The 16,826-nt window shown below is 35.7% G+C and overlaps 1 protein-coding gene across 1 annotated transcript; it reads left to right on the plus strand.

Moving 5' to 3' along the window:
• Positions 1 to 266: 266 nt before the first annotated feature.
• LOC149532369 (uncharacterized) lies at positions 267 to 2,018 on the plus strand. Its single transcript, XM_089805702.1, has 2 exons — positions 267 to 1,532; positions 1,638 to 2,018. The coding sequence occupies exons 1-2, from the start codon at positions 267 to 269 to the stop codon at positions 2,016 to 2,018; spliced, it is 1,647 nt and encodes a 548-aa protein (XP_089661828.1).
• The last annotated feature ends 14,808 nt before the right edge of the window (positions 2,019 to 16,826 follow it).

Genomic DNA, 16,826 nt, shown 5'->3' on the forward strand with positions numbered 1-16,826 from the left:
TTCCTCTCATGCGAACATGCAGAGCAAAATGCTCCGCCATGACTGCTAATACTACATTTATCTTCTGGGGATCTGAGAAACTTCCTATTCACGTTCGTCAGCTACATAAGGTAGTTGAGATCAAATTGAGCGATTGTAGGCAGAGCATCCGGGAAAAAGCATAGACGACTCATGTATCACGGGCCACTGCGTGCGGGCTCTGCTGGTTTATTCCAGTTGAAATTTATAGCAACCCCTTCGACTGCAAAACTATGAACACAGAGACCATGGAATCAGCCGACATGAGGCAGAAAAGGAGCATTGCCAAGAACTCCAAATGCTTTGCCCTTAACGTCGTAATTTTCATTCTAGCGGTCACGATTGTCAGGCAGTTTCTGGTATTCGAAAGGAGCTCCTATGCGTTCTCAGTAAAAATCAGAAACAACGGGAGCAATGCGGATGTACAGAGATTAAACTTGTTGCAGATGAGCTCGTCTCTAAAACTAGAGAACAATCGTTTGGCGGGCGAGCTAAGTATCCTTCGCGGGAGGATTCAGAACGCCGCCAAATGTTTCCCCAGTGTTAGTCATGATAAATTGGAGGTGGGAGCCTCGAATGTTGCTTGCCTTGAAGAGGCCCTGGAGCTTCGAAAGAAGGAAGTCGTTTTAATCCCCAGCAATGACTCTGCTGCGGCGTTGGAAAAGTGCGGTGAAGAGAGAAGGAAAGAGATTGGAGGTCAAAAGCGAGAAATGGACATTCTGGGGGACCGCCTGCGACTGTCCGTTGAGTTTCTACCGTTAAAAGACCCAAATATGGCGTCCTCTGTGGAAAATGATCGGACCTGGTTCATGAGCACAGTGCGGGAGAAATCAGAGGACGGGAATCCGGATCATTCCTTTTTCCCTTCGGAGGGGTCTAATGGAAAAATCTTGTGCCTCAAGGGAAGAAACAATAGAAACGGCAGTCTGAATTCCTATGCATTCGCGTGGCCCAATTACCTGCCGCCCAATTCGAGCCTTGTTGGAGGGCTCACCTTCATAGCAGACAGCTTCTACGATTATGGAAACCCGTGGCACAGCATGAACTCTTTGGTTGTCTCTGCCTCGTGGCGAATGAAGAAGCAGTGCGAGGTGCCGCAGAGGTTTATTCTCTATCACAACGGAGAGCTCGTGACTTCAATGGGCTCTTACATTACCAGTCTACTGCTTGCAGCATTGGATCGTAATGTACCTGTAGCAGATTTGAGCGATGAGCCCGTGTGTTTCGAGAAGGCCGTGGTGTACCGCAGAGCATTCGGGGGGATGTCGGTGGAGAGAAAAATCGAGATGTTCGACATGGTCCGTTGCAAGGCAAGAAAGTTCTGCGGCATTCCCGAAAGCCAGCGGATCGTAGATGGGATTCGAACCATAAACGTCACGCTAGTTGCACGAACAGGTGCAAGGTCCTTTAAGAATGAATCTTTGGTGGCCTCGGTGATTGAACGGGAATGCAACAAGGTCCCCGGCTGCAGGTTTCGCCTTGTTAGGATCGTCAATATGAGCTTTTGTGAACAGGTATTGAACCTAATTTAGGGTTGAGATTTCGGGCCTAACTTTTTAATTTACTTTTCGTGACTTGTGTCATTTTCTACAACTAAAAAAGGTTGGATTTGTGTTCAGGTGGAGGCCATGAGCAGGACTGACATATTGGCAACCGCTCACGGAGCGCAGCTGACAAATATGATGTTCATGGAGAAGGGCAGCAGCGTGATGGAGATGTTTCCAAAGGGTTGGTTGGAAGGGGCGGGCGTGGGGCAGTTCATTTATCACTGGTTTGCAGACTGGACGGGGATGAAACACGAGGGGACTTACAGAGATTCCCAAGGCCCCGAGTGCCCCAATCCCCAAGAGGGACGGATCCACTGCTTTCTCTTTCACAAAGATCGCCAGGTCGGACACAACGAGACGTTTTTGGCACAGTGGACTGCTCAGACGCTCCTCAAATTTCAGAATAGGACCTCTCTTGAGACTCCCAAACCGAGCTCCTGCCCCTGCACGTAGACATTTCTGATGGTAGTAATGTGAAACTTGTTCTCACAAATGATAAGACCAAGGCTTTTGGTAGCTCTCATTCATTCTTTGTAATTTACTTTCATTCAATATGTTATTAAACATCTGCAGCGCACAAAGGTTTACAAAGTTATCCAACTCTCTGTATTACCAGTTGTTACTTCCATGAAATAATGTAGATTTAGAAGACAAATTCAAATACCTCTCAAACTGATGTGATGCAGCAGAAGATTTAAACATCACACACTAAGGTTTAATTCTTAGGCTAACAGTGTTAAATAGTCAAAATTGATTTATTTTTCCAAGCTTAATTTTTTTCTTAGTGTGTTATGTTTAAGGATGACCACAATACACTGTTTTAGGCATAAGAAATATCCTAATTAATATGTGTTCAATTTATCATTTGCAATGTAAAAGAATAACATTACAAATCCCAAAGAAATAATAGATATAAAGCTCTAAAGAAATGATAAATATAACTTTATGTTTGAAGAGTTTAAATAGGTATATAATGTCTAAAAATTATGAAACATTTAAAAACATACAAAAAGATAAATAATAGAATTGGCTTCATTTAAATAAGCTCATCATGTGATTGTGAGAATGAAAGATGTGATATTGATGAGAGAACCATTTAGTTAGGTAGTTAAACAATTGAAGTAGCTGTGATATTGCTATCATGATTTAACTGTGTGATTTTTTGAGTCAAACTCATTGACCCATTTTTCATGAGTAGTGATTCAACATGAATCCATCTCTCATGAGAATAAATGGAACACTTAGCACTCATTGAATCTAGGTGATTCTCACAGGGGTGAAGCACTAGGACTTCCCGGGAGGTCACCCATCCCAGTACTACTCCAGCTTGAGTGCACTTATCTAGAATGTGACTAAGTGGTAGGGATGGCAAAGGAGGAAAGGTTCTAGAAGTTGTGAGGGTAGTGGCAAGAATATTTAGATTTTTCATCAACTAATTCTTGTGTCAAAATTGGCAAAACTATTCTTGATAGACGATTTGTATTGCACATGGAATTAGGAAAATGCTAAAATATTTGAAAACACAAAATTAAGTAAAGAGACAAACATATCATTCATATGAATAGCTAACTTAAAATAATATAACTTAATTTATCATACAAAGAAGAATGAGTTTTGCTAACTATAATCACAACTACTATCTACAATGAACCATATGACTTAAACCAATTATGAGTGACTGTTAAAAAATCTACCTATTCAACATTACCTTTGAGGGCTGAAATAGCTATTTTGGATGTAGAGAACACTTTCATGAAGTTAGGAAAAGTAGAAAATCCAATGGGAAAAGAATTCCCAACAAAAGAGAGTAGAGCCATTGATCCCTTCTATGTATGGCCTTGCTAAAGAATATGAATATCTCATGTACTTAAGATTTTAGAACAAATCAAGTTTAGATATCCCAATTGCTAGAATTTGGGCTTTAATGGACGATCATAGTTGTCAACTAATTAAGAATGTATGTATTTCCAATAGACTCACACTTGAATGTATGTATGCAGGTAGTATCTTCTACATGACGAGATTCATTAGGATTTTGTGGAAAATTTCCCTCTAAATCATCTTCCATGGATTTAAAAGGGTATTTCCTGATATTGTTCACATTTATTTCCTTAATGTCAAAGATATAAGTTATATCCATCTAATTACAAATACTAAATACAAAGTGTTAGTAAACAAATTGTCCCTGACCTTGATTTGGTTTTACACTTACTCCTTATGCCCAAGGTGATGAGAAACAAGCTATCTCTAACAGATTGGATTAGTTCACTCCTATGTCACTAATCCCTAAATTGAAAGGTATAGCTCCCCTATGTGTGAGATATACTTTGAATTATGTCTTTATGAGATCAAAAGGGTAACTAGGGGTATGTTCTTAACCTGAGAGTAGAAGAGGTTGACTAGGATGCTCATAGACATAAGCAACCTAGGCGAGGTTTTAGGTCTAAAACTAAGTCTACTCCTACTCCTAAATGCATCTAAGACTATGGGATGCAAGGGGTTGTAATGGAAGAAGAACATCCATGGCCCTAAGTGGCTCTCTAACAAGTCAAGGTTGCCTAGTGGAAAATTCCCACCACACTTTAATCCTAACTTCACATTACAAATGTAGAATGTTATGCAGCTCTAGAAAAGAGAAGAAATACCTATGAAAGATTGCACTCTGACTACCCTTCCTACCAACACTACACTAATGCTCTAATTAGCCCAAATACTAGTAGCTTCACAAGTACTTGTGCTACAATTCCAGAAAGACTAGCCTACATGCATGTTAGCTCAACAAACAAGAGACAATGACAAGAAAAATGATAACCAAACATCATTAAATCCCTCCTTGTAACCCTTCAAGTCTCACTCAATAGACTCTGCTATGGAGGAAGAATAATAGGATAAATTGTTGATCTCATTTAACTTCTCAAAAAGTTACATAAATAGGCCCTCCCCTCAGGTTCTTGGCTAGTTACAATCATTATTACATTTTTAGAGCACTAGAATATTAATAGTTACCTGTTGCATAATCATACATCAGAGAGATGATAAGAGAAGAAAGAAAAACCTTGAAACCCTGATAGCATGGTACCAATTAGTTTGGTAACAGTCTGACCTTGGCAGCTGGACTCCTTCATGGCTTCTGTGATTCCCGAAATGCTTAATCCTTCTGGCACAGGTTAACATTCACGACATCCCTTATTTATTGATATTACTAGTCATTACTTCAATTTCAAAAAATATCTGTCAATGTACATTTTTCTGCTGTCAGCTCAACGATCAAGATTTGGTCTTCAAAATTTGACAGGACACATCATGTTGCAATATGATAAGTCGAAACTAACATTATATTGCTTTCACCACTTCGCAACCCTGATTCTTCATTAATCATGTTGACCCGCGAGAATGCGAACACTTTTTTTAACTCTAGATCGCTTTGTCGCAACTGCTTACTGCTCTCTTTTATCGACCGCGACGATCAAGCGAAATGCTATTTAACATCCCTATGCAGCTTCACGATCATAAAACTTAACTACAACCTTGATCCTATGAAGATGCAAAATGAACCTTTCACTGCCTCGCCACCTTTGTAAATTTCATTTTGTCGAGATAACAAGATACTACTTCGATCGATCACCTAGCTCCTTACCGCCAAAACCTATAGCGACATAAGATTTCTCATCATTATTCATTGTAACAGAATGTCATTTCACTGATCTCCAATGATTCATTTCACCATAACATACAGCAAAAAACTTCATATCTGGCTTCCTTTACCCATCAACATAACTATTATCAACAACATCATCAGTCATTGCCACACTGGATCCATGACAACCCGATGCCGATAATCGCCATAAATTACAGCAATATACCTTCCTTTATCGCTCGTCGCCATATCGAAAATGTTGGTGGTAGTCGGTAGTTAACTTTTGTCATTAAAAGCAGCCGTCCAACCAGCCACTTTGTCGTTCCAGCAGACACAACTCTGCCATCCAGCACCGTCCTTAATAAATTACATAGCAGACACTTTGTCGTTCCAGCCACCCACGTTTTTAATATATGTAATATAGTGTAAAATGTGTTGTGTGTAGAAAGTTCTCATACCCTCTATAAATAGAGGCCTTATGTAATGCATTTGTGCAAGGCAGTAAGGCAATAAAATCAGTGTTATTTCTGTGTATTTGTCTCTCTTTGCCTTCAAATTGGTATCAGAGCATGAAGAGCTGGGCCTAGGAGCAAAATAATTATGTGTTGATGTGTATAACTGTTGTAGTAGTGAATGAAGCTTCTAATGTTTTCTTGATTGCAGATAATTATCAGCTTCTAAAGTTGGAGACTAGTGGCTGCCAAGATTGAGAGAAGAAAAGATCCCAGTTTAATGTTTGAAAAAGGTATGAGCTGATTTCTTGGAGTGAAGTCTAATGCTAAAAAAAAAAATTGTTAAAAGGGGAAAATAAGCATTATAATGTTGTTTGTTTAAGCTATATGTCATTGGCTTAGACTTGTTTGGTGGATTTGCTTTGTAAAGCAAAGTTTAAAATTGTAAGGTGCAGTTATAACTGTGTATTAATATGGCTTCAAGAAGTAGTATAGCTCAACCACAAATTCCAATATTTTTTGGTAAAAATTATGAATTTTGGGCTATAAAAATGAAGACATTTTTTTGTTCTCAAGGCATATGGAATCTTATTGAAAAGGGTTTTATTGAACCACAAGATGAGTCTACATTAACACAAGATGAAAAGGATAAATTACAAGATAACAAGAAAAAGGATGCTAAAGCGTTGTTTCTAATTCAACAATCTTTAGATGAATCAATTTTTCCTAAGGTTTGTGTTGCTAAAAAGTCTAAAATTGCATGGGATATTTTAGAAACAGCATATCAAGGGACATCAAAAGTTAAGATTGCTAAATTGCAAACTTTAAGGCATGATTTTGAAAATTTGTGTATGAAAGATTCAGACTCAGTTGATCAATTTCTAAATCAAGTAATGAATGTGGTTAATCAAATTAGATCATATGGTGATGATTTGATAGATCAAAAAGTTGTTGAAAAGATACTTCGTTGTTTGCCTAGAAAATTTGATGCCATTGTTGTTGCCATTGAAGAATCTAAAGATTTGACAACACTATCTATTGATGAATTGATGGGCTCACTTTTATCTCATGAATCAAGAATGAACAAAAATAACAATTCTTCTTTGGAGAATGCATTTAGATCGCAGGTATCTTTTGGCAGAGGAAGAGGAAGAGGAAGATCAAACTACAAAGGAAGAGGAAGAGGTAGAAGCATAGATGGACGTGGAAGTCCAAATCAAGAAGAGAGAACAAATCAATCCATTCAGAGTTCTAATAGAGGACATGGCAGAAGTTCATTCCAACACCCATCATTAAGGTTTGATAAATCTCAAATTCAGTGTCATTATTGTAAGAGATTTGGTCATATTGCAAGTGAATGTAGAAAGAAACAAGAGGATATTGAAAAGAATGGTGCTAATTACTCAGATGTATCTGATAACAATTTAGGAAGTTTATTTATGACTTGTAATGTTGCTCAAGAAAGCTCTAGTGATATATGGTTCTTAGATAGTGGATGTAGTAACCATATGACTGGAAATAAAGATTTGTTTGCTAGCTTGGATGATTCTGTAAAATCTGAAGTAAAGCTAAGAAATGGTAGTAAAGTCTCTGTAATGGGAAAAGATGTTATAAATGTCTTGACAAAAAATGGAGGAAAAAGATATATTCCTGATGTGTATTTTGTGCCTGGATTAAAACACAATCTCATGAGTGTTGGTCAACTAGTACAAAAAGGTTACAAAGTTTCTTTTGATAATGATGTTTGCACAATCTTGGATAGAAATCCTAGTGGCAAGTTAATTGCAAGGGTCAACATGACACAAAATCGAATGTTCCCCCTTCAGATTCATTGCATTCAAGGAGGAAAAGAAGTTAGTTTCAAGACAGTATACTCAGATCAGTCGTGGCTATGGCATTTGAGGTATGGTCATCTTCATTTTGATGCTTTAAGCTTATTACAAAAGAAGAATACGGTGAAAGGATTGCCTCAAATATTGAAACCACCAAGTTCATGTGAAAGTTGTATTTTGGAAAAACAACATAGAGAAAGCTTCCTAGTAGGAGGTTCATATAGAGCAAGAACACCATTGGAATTAGTTCACACTGATATATGTGGACCTATGCAAACTCCATCTTTAGGAGGAAGTATATATTTCCTAACATTTATTGATGATTTTAGTAGGAAGATTTGGATATACTTTCTCAAAAAAAAAAGTGAAGCTTTTGAAAAGTTCAAGGATTTCAAAAATTTGGTTGAAAAACAAAGTGGTCACTACATCAAGGTATTGCAATCTGATAGAGGTGGTGAATTCAGTTCTAATGATTTTTTACAATTTTGCAAATTTCATGGAATTAAGAAGTAGTTTACCACAAGGTACACACCACAAAAAAATGGTGTAGCAGAAAGGAAGAATAGAACCATAATGGAAATGGCAAGGAGTATGTTGAAGGCCAAAAATCTATCCAATGAGTTTTGGGCAGAAGCAGTAGCATGTGTTGTATACATTTTGAACAAGAGTCCTACAAAGAGTGTTAAGAACACAATTCCACAAGAAGCATGGAATGGTAAGAAACATACAGTATCCCATTTTAGAGTTTTTGGTTGTGTTGCTTATTCATTAGTTCCATATGAATTGAGAAAGAAATTGGATGGTAAAAGTGAAAAATGCATCTTTATTGGCTATAGTGAAGAATCAAAGGCTTATAGATTGTATAATCCCGTTTCAAAGAAATTGATCATTAGTAGGGATGTTAAATTTGAAGAAGAAGATTCATGGCATGAAAATGATAACAAACAAGTCACAAGAGGAGCACCAATATTACAAGGTGATGATGAATTAAAGGAACATGGGACTCAATCAACACCCAACACTCCACCAAGGAACTTTGTGCAAGATGCCTCACCTCCAAGTTCAAATGTAAGTGATAAATCTGATTCAACATTCTCAACACTAGGTTACAAAGGTAAGAAGACAAGAAGCTTAAAAGAAATATATGGTCAAGAAGAAGAGAATGTAGATATTTACTCAAATTTTGCTTTATTTTCTTGTGATCCATTGTATTTTGATGAAGTAATTAAAGAAGATAAATGGATCAAGGCAATGGATGAAGAAATTGACTCTATTGAAAGAAATAACACATGGGAATTAATGGATTTACCAAAAGGAAAAGAATGTATAGGAGTCAAATGGGTTTACAAAACTAAATTTGATGAAAAAGGTGAAATTGTTAAGCACAAGGCAAGACTAGTTGCTAAAGGTTTTTCACAACAATATGGAGTTGATTATAATGAAACATTTTTTCCAGTTGCTAGACTTGACACAGTTCGAACTATTTTAGCAATAGTAGCACAAAATGATTGGAAAGTGTATCAAATGGATGTAAAATCAGCTTTTTTGAAAGGTTTTCTTGATGAAGAGGTATATATTAAACAACCACCTGGTTATGAGGTTAGTGGGCATGAAAACAAGGTATATAAACTAAACAAGGCACTTTATGGTTTGAAACAAGCTCCTAGGGCTTGGTATAAGAGGATTGATTCATACATGATAAGTAATCAATTCAATAGAAGTAACAATGAGCCCACGTTATATGTTAAGACTAATAAGGAAGGTCAGATTTTGATTGTATGCTTGTATGTTGATGACTTAATATTCACTGGAAATCTATCAGTAGACATGTTCAAGTCAGAAATGATGAAAGAATTTGAAATGACAGATTTGGGGTTGATGAGATATTTCTTAGGTATTGAAGTTATTCAATGTGACAAAGGTATCTTCATTTGTCAATCCAAGTATATAAAGGATGTTTTAAAGAGATTTAAAATGATGAATTGCAATCCAGTGTCAACTCCAATTGCAATAGGAAGAAAACTTAGCAAGGAAGAAAAGGGCTCAAATGTTGATCCAACTATGTTTAAAAGACTTGTTGGAAGTTTAATGTATATGACAACTACAAGGCCAGACATCATGTATAGTGTCATTTTAATCTCAAGGTTCATGGAATCACCACAAAATTCTCATTGGCAAGTTGGAAAAAGGATATTGAGATATATTACAGGAACAATGGGATATGGAATTCATACAGTATGGATGCGTCGAATTTTGCTTGATCTTCACCATCATTAGGAGGAACCAACACCAATTCTTTGTAATAACAAATCAACAATAGCATTATCTAAAAATCATGTATTTCATAAGAGGAGCAAACATATTGATACAAGATACCACTTCATCAGAGAATTGGTCAACAATGGAGAAATCTACCTTGAGTTCTGCAAATCTGAAGATCAATTGGCAGATATATTCACTAGACCATTACCAAAGAATAACTTTGAATATTTGCCAGAGAAATTGGGTATTATTGATGCAAAATTTGTTAATGACAAAAATTAAGGGGGAGTGTTGGCGGTAGTCGGTACTTAACTTTTGTCATTAAAAGAAGCCGTCCAGCCAGCCACTCTGCTGTTCCAGCAGACACAACTCTGCCGTCCAGCACCGTCCTTAATAAATTACATAGCAGACACTCTGCCATTCCAGCCACCCACGTTTTTAATATATGTAATATAGTGTAAAATGTGTTGTGTGTAGAAAGTTCTCATACCCTCTATAAATAAAAGCCTTATGTAATGCATTTGTGCAAGGCAGTAATATTTCTTTGTATTTGTGTCTCTTTGCCTTCAGAAAATGAGTCTTCTCCGCACAGCGATTGTAATGATATCATACGAATCCATGACATCCTGATCATTGGTCATCGCCACAACGTCTTACTACTCAATCCGGCCTCCGGAATCCGGATCATTCCTTTATCCCTTCGGAGGGATCAAATGGAAAAATCTTGTGCCTCAAGGGAAGAAACAATAGAAAAGGCAGTCTGAATTCCTATGCATTCGCGTGGCCCAATTACCTGCCGCCCAATTCGAGCCTTGTTGGAGGGCTCATCTTCATAGCAGACAGCTTCTACGATTATGGAAACCCATGGCACAGCATGAACTCTTTGGTTGTCTCTGCCTCGTGGCGAATGAAGAAGCAGTGCGAGGTGCCGCAGAGGTTTATTCTCTATCACAACGGAGAGCTCGTGACGTCAATGGGCTCTTACATTACCAGTCTGCTGCTTGCCACATTGGATCGTAATGTACCTGTAGCAGATATCCTATTCAACAAGTGCTCAAAGGATGAATTCATCACATGTTAAAAAGTAGTGCCTGTATTTAAGAGACCAAAAGGCATCTCATTGTATGCAAAGGTGCCCCGTGGGGTTGTGAAAGTTATTTTGTGTTAGTCTTTTGGAGCCACACTAATTGGGTCATATGCAGAAAAGTCATCCAACATGGACATCATTTAAAAACATGAAACCATTTGTAAGATGTGATCCATATTTGACGAAGCAAAGTTATCTTTTAAGCTTTATTGGTTTAGATTCCTCAAATTGACATAAATCTTGATTTATCCATTCTTCTTGCAAATTGGTACTTTTTTGGCAACCCGCATGGATTGATGGATCAATTATATTATTCAGGCTTTCAAAATTTTATCCATTTCCCTAAAACTTGCTTCTGCCACCTTCAGATTGTAGTTTCTTAATTTTTGCCTTAAATGGGTTGCTCTAGGTTTCAATAGAATCTGATGTTTGAACTGACTCTATCTAGAATATTTTTGGTCCTAATAAGGCCAAGCAAACACATATTTGTATTCTTTTAGCAACTTAGAGAATTTTTATTTTTCTATTGAACTATAAAAATGGACCAAATTTATCATTTCTGGATTATCTTCAATGCCAATGTTGATTTTCTCACACTTGCTAGATTAACTCACCTTCTCTGTAGTTTCACCAACATAATGGTCCCTTCTCTCAAAAAGTGTCTCCAATACTACTAGACCCTATGGAAGATGATTTACTCTTAATTGAATAATCCAATCATCTCCTTTGTCACAAGAATCTCGGAAAAACTCTTAACATTCTGAATTTAATCCTTTGAAGAAGATGAGCCCAAATTTATCAATTCCCTAGAAGAAGGTGTTTATATGAGTTTCATCTTCAAACACCTTCAAAGAATTAGACTATCATTCACATTAGGATGGTATATTAGCTTGATAGTATAAAGATCTTCGCAAAAGTCAAGATGAGGTATCATTAAGGATGCCATAATAGCCAATGCACATGCCCTGGCATTAAACTCTCTTGGCATTGCCTCAATCTAAAATGCATCTATTCCTTCCAACTCATCACATGCCCTATTTCTATAGTTCCTCAATACTTCATTTTTCATAGCGAAGATGTTCTTTAATTTTTTGACCACCAACTCTACATCTCCTTAAGCTCTTAGAATTTTGATCTCCATTCTCTTTATTTCTTCAATTTCCAATAGCAATGCTTTGTATTCCACAAAATTATTAGTGATTTCAAAGTCAAGTTTGAATGCATGTAGAATAATATCTCTTGAGAGAGATAGTTTTTTGTGATGTGGAGTTTAATCAAACTCAAAGGTTTATTTAGCGTAGTTTCCCACTAGATTATATCTATAGGGGTTTAGGGGTAGTGCCCCCAAGATGGAGTCAAGGGGGAAAAAGATTGTATAAAATAGCTTAGGGATAGGGAGTTCATAATGTATGATGAGATTTATGTTCTTGCAGTGGTATTGAGCTATAATGGATTACAGGTTATAATCACTAGATAATAATAATATTAGACTTGCTATTGGTAGATGTAGCCCAAAGATTGGGTGAACCACATTAAATCCTTGTGTCTTGTGTTCTCTTCTATGTGATTTATTATTTTCTAATATTGGTTATATTGGCATGTAATTTTTATTTATATCTGTGTTAATCCTATCAAGTGGTATCAGAGCCAAATTGTCATCATTTTTTCAGCCCAACTATCCTCTATATGAAGGTCTCACGATTGAGTGAGAGTCTCACAATTGAGTGAAAGTGATGGTAGGTGAGGGTAAGCCATTGGAAGGAAAAGCGAAGAAATAAAGAAATATGAAATATGGTGCTAATCATAATTGAATAGTTAAATGAACCATGTTAGCTTGTTGTAAAGGGAAAGGTTAAGATTAAGTTGCTAAATGGGAATCATTGGCTACTACATGAGGTAAGACATGTTATAAGGCTGAGTAGGAATTTAATTTTAGTAGGGTAACTTGGTGATGATTGTTTTGTAGTTACTTTTAATGATAAAAGTAGGAAAGTTTCAAAAGGTTCCCTTGTAGTAGAAAAAGGTGTGAAAGTAGGCACCTTATATCTTTTTACAGGTCATATTGTTCCTTCTACTTTAATTTTTTTAAAGAAAAATGAATTTTCATGAACAATTGTTGTAGTTGAGCGAGAAGAAAAAATAGCTATTGTAGATTCTAATGCAACACTATGGCACAAAAGACTTGGGTATATGAGTGAGAAAGTTATAAAATTACTCCACTCAAAGAAAGTTTTACCAAGTCTAAAATATGTCAATGTGGGTATTTGTGAAAGTTTTGTGTATGCAAAATAAAAGAGAGTGAGTTTTGTGAAGGGTGTGAAGGGAAACAAAAATCAGGAATTAGAGCTTGTGCATATAGATGTATGGGGACCAGCTCAGATATTTTCACTTGGTGGCTTTCATTATTATGATACATTCATTGATGATATAACTAGAAAAGTATGGGTTTATTTCCTTAGACAACAAACTAATTTATTTATAACTTTTAAGAAATGGAAATGCTTGGTTGAGAATGAGATTGGTAAAAAGATAAAATTTCTCAAATCTAGTAATGGTTACGAGTATTATATCAAAAAAATTGAAGAATATTGTTCCTATTGTGAACATGCTTTTTGCACCTGAGATTTTAGACTTTGCAAATTGGTCCTGTAGAGAAATTGTTTCAACTTCTTGTGGATTTTATTACTAACAATTCATTTGTAGAGTTTGATATATGAAGAATCAATATTCTAGGGTTGTGTTGAACTTGAACTTGAACCACGAGATTCAAGTTCAAGTTCAAGTTCAAAGGGTCACATGCTTCGAGGTTCAAAATTAGAGTTTTAGTTTTAAGGGTTTGAAATCCAAAGTTCAAATATCAAATCTTTCAAACGCAAAAGTATTATTTCAAACCTAAGATGCAGATTTAGAGTTTTAGATGCCCCAAAGGATGAAACAAATTTAGGATTCAAATTTCAAGGATTAGAATTCAGAAGTGTAGTTCATGATGTATGGTTCATATTTCAAGTTTATTTTCAAATGGCAAGTTCACCAGTTCAAGACTTAGACTTGCATATATGAAGACTCAAGTTCATATCATGATTCATCCAAGTTTCAATTCACATGGAGCCTCTTATTGGCATTTCTTCAGTTCAAGGAAATATCTCAATTGTTACGTTCATTTTTCTTTTACAAAAACCTGAATCATCTCCAAGAATGGGTACATCACATCCAAGGTACATACCTACTTCAAAAGGGTAGTATATATACAAGTCATGTTAATCATAGATGAGAATGGTGCTCTGAAGACACAACTCCCAGTTACAGCCACCTCCAATCCACAACATTAGGTATAAATATGGAGTCATGGACTAGACATAATGCTTTGAACCAAAAAGAAGAATCATTGATTAAAAAGCCATTAAAAGAGAAATGGGTCATGATGGGTGAAAATGAGGAATAATTCATTGGAAATCATAGTATTATTACACATTTTTGAAAAATAGATGCCCTCTAAAAACCTGATATCGTCCTAAAGATGAAATAAAGCATAGGACTATTTGACAGAATGTCTGAACTCCATGAATATTGAGTGAATGCCATGGCCAAACTCGGTGATCCCATGCTATCTAAGAGGTGGTGGGGAGATAGAGATATGATCAATAGGTTTTAATGATCATAAAAAAAGTGGACTGTCATAAACCTCAACACATATTAAATCCCAATCGAAAGATATTAACATGTGACTGCATTCAAATTGCTTGATAAAATGCCTGAGATTTAAACTCCTCTTGATCAAATGGTGGAACCTAACCCAGTTTGAAGGTCACACATGTAATATGGACATCAGGTAGGATGGCATAGTCATCTAAAGGATCCGCACATGAACTCTACGTGTTACCAAGTAACCATAATGATTAATCAAATCATGATTCACTGAACTAAAAACCTAATAAAATGTGAAAAGAGGAGTTAGAAACTAGAAATGTGTTTACATTTTAACATATGTGGAAGCATAATTAGTGTACATAATTGTTTGAGAAAATGCCTACCTACACAAGTATATATTCCATTCCTTGTTGATGGCATATTAATATATGAGGCATAGTTGGAGAAATTTTAGATTGGAAGCAATGTGGAAGCAATAGATAGAGGTTTAAAATGAGTATACAAGGAGCATGAATTCTAGGTAGAAGTGCTCGCAAACTATTTGACAGAATGCCCGATTCAAAAGAACATTGTCTTAGCGATTTTTTCTCAATCATGAAATATACAAAGCCAAAGTAGAACACTTGAAAGGAACATGATCAAAGATAGATGTGTGAAGTCGGTAGAATGTGTCAAGTTATAGAAGCTAGGTCATGTATAATAGACATTAATGATGAGATATTTTCAAAGGAAAATGAGTAGTGACCTTACCAAATCCCAAATGATTTTGTGGTATTAGTTATCATGTTAATACTAAGCTCAAGGTTTCAAATTCAATAACACTTTGATTATGTTAAGTGAAGATGTATTGACATCACTTCTAGATGATCCCTGAGTTGTTAATTTGAGCGGATACAAAACATGAGGCACTTGTTAACACCTCGCATAATAGTCTAAGTCGATTAAATATTGATTCATGATTCCTACTCTAGCTTAGCCCCACTATTGTAATTAATCATGATAATGTACAATAGGTCTATATAATTGGGGATGCACAAAGGGAGCATATACTCAACGTGCATAGAGGAATTTGTTGCTCAAGCCAACTTTATTAACAAAATCAATTGGTGAATTGGAGGTATTGATAAGGATTAGAATGCCACCTATTCAAAAGTGCATAGACTTGGACCCAACATATTTCTTTAATATTATGTTAATTAAATATTGAAAATGGTAAAGTGATTCAGTGGGATAGTTGTGATGAGCCCAATTTATGGTTATTTTGTTGATGTTTTTTAGGTTTAAAACTTGGTATTTCATAAGGTTCTCATAAGAAATATTTGGACTTTCCATGTTTTTATGCTTTGTTTAAATGTGTGTATTTGATACTTTTAAGACTGAAACAAATATTTTGAATATATATATATATATATATATATATATATATATATATATATATATATATATATATATATATATATATATATATATATATATATATATATATATATATATATATATATATAGAGAGAGAGAGAGAGAGAGAGAGAGAGAGAGAGAGAGAGAGAGAGAGAGAGAGAGTATGATTATGTATGATGAAATATTGTATTTTTTCCATTCTACATTAATGGGGTAGTGTTCCTGTAGCCATATAATGAGGATAAGCTAAAGTAGGGAAACTTATTATGAATCTTTATCTTTGGTATGTGTTGCAAGTTTTGTGTGCGCTAATCTCTTGTAGGAAAGGATAAGTCAATGGATAAAAGGAGATTCATCATTAAAGTGGTCTCATCAAGAAAACAAAAAACTTTCAAGCTTCATAAGACTTCATTATCTCCATTCAATGGTGGTTTCTTTCATTCGGTAGTTGAATTGGAAGGAAAATCGGTAGCCATGTGTTCCTATAATTTAGTATATTTGAATGTGGTTTACTCTTGTATTAAATGTTGTTGTGTCCCTAAATGGAATGATCCTAGTTCTTAGTAGTCCAATTTTCTAGCTGTATATAAATAAGCTGGAGTTAATGATTTTAGATGTTATTAGACGTTCAAGAAATCCACTTTTTAATCCAACAAGTATTGAATATAACTCTATTATTTTTCATCTTGTACTTATGATTTTATGAATGAATAAATGATTTTTTTAGATCTTAGTCTTTGACTTTTCAATTCAGTCACTCTTCTGTGCAGGCCTACATGGAAGGTGAACTCAGTTTGTGACTAAGTGGGAATTGGATTAAGTTTTCTTGAAGTAGTTATACTATGTTGCTCTTGCAGTCAATCAGTAATAGAACCATTGGTCGTTTCCTGCAGCATAGGTGCATAGATAAGTTTACAATTAGCAGCATTATCTTAAGCTTTAAGT

Source organism: Cupressus sempervirens, chromosome 10 (genome assembly GCF_028749045.1).
Source record: "Cupressus sempervirens isolate cs-2001-9-10 chromosome 10, ASM2874904v1, whole genome shotgun sequence".
NCBI classification, from domain to species: Eukaryota; Viridiplantae; Streptophyta; class Pinopsida; order Cupressales; family Cupressaceae; genus Cupressus; species Cupressus sempervirens.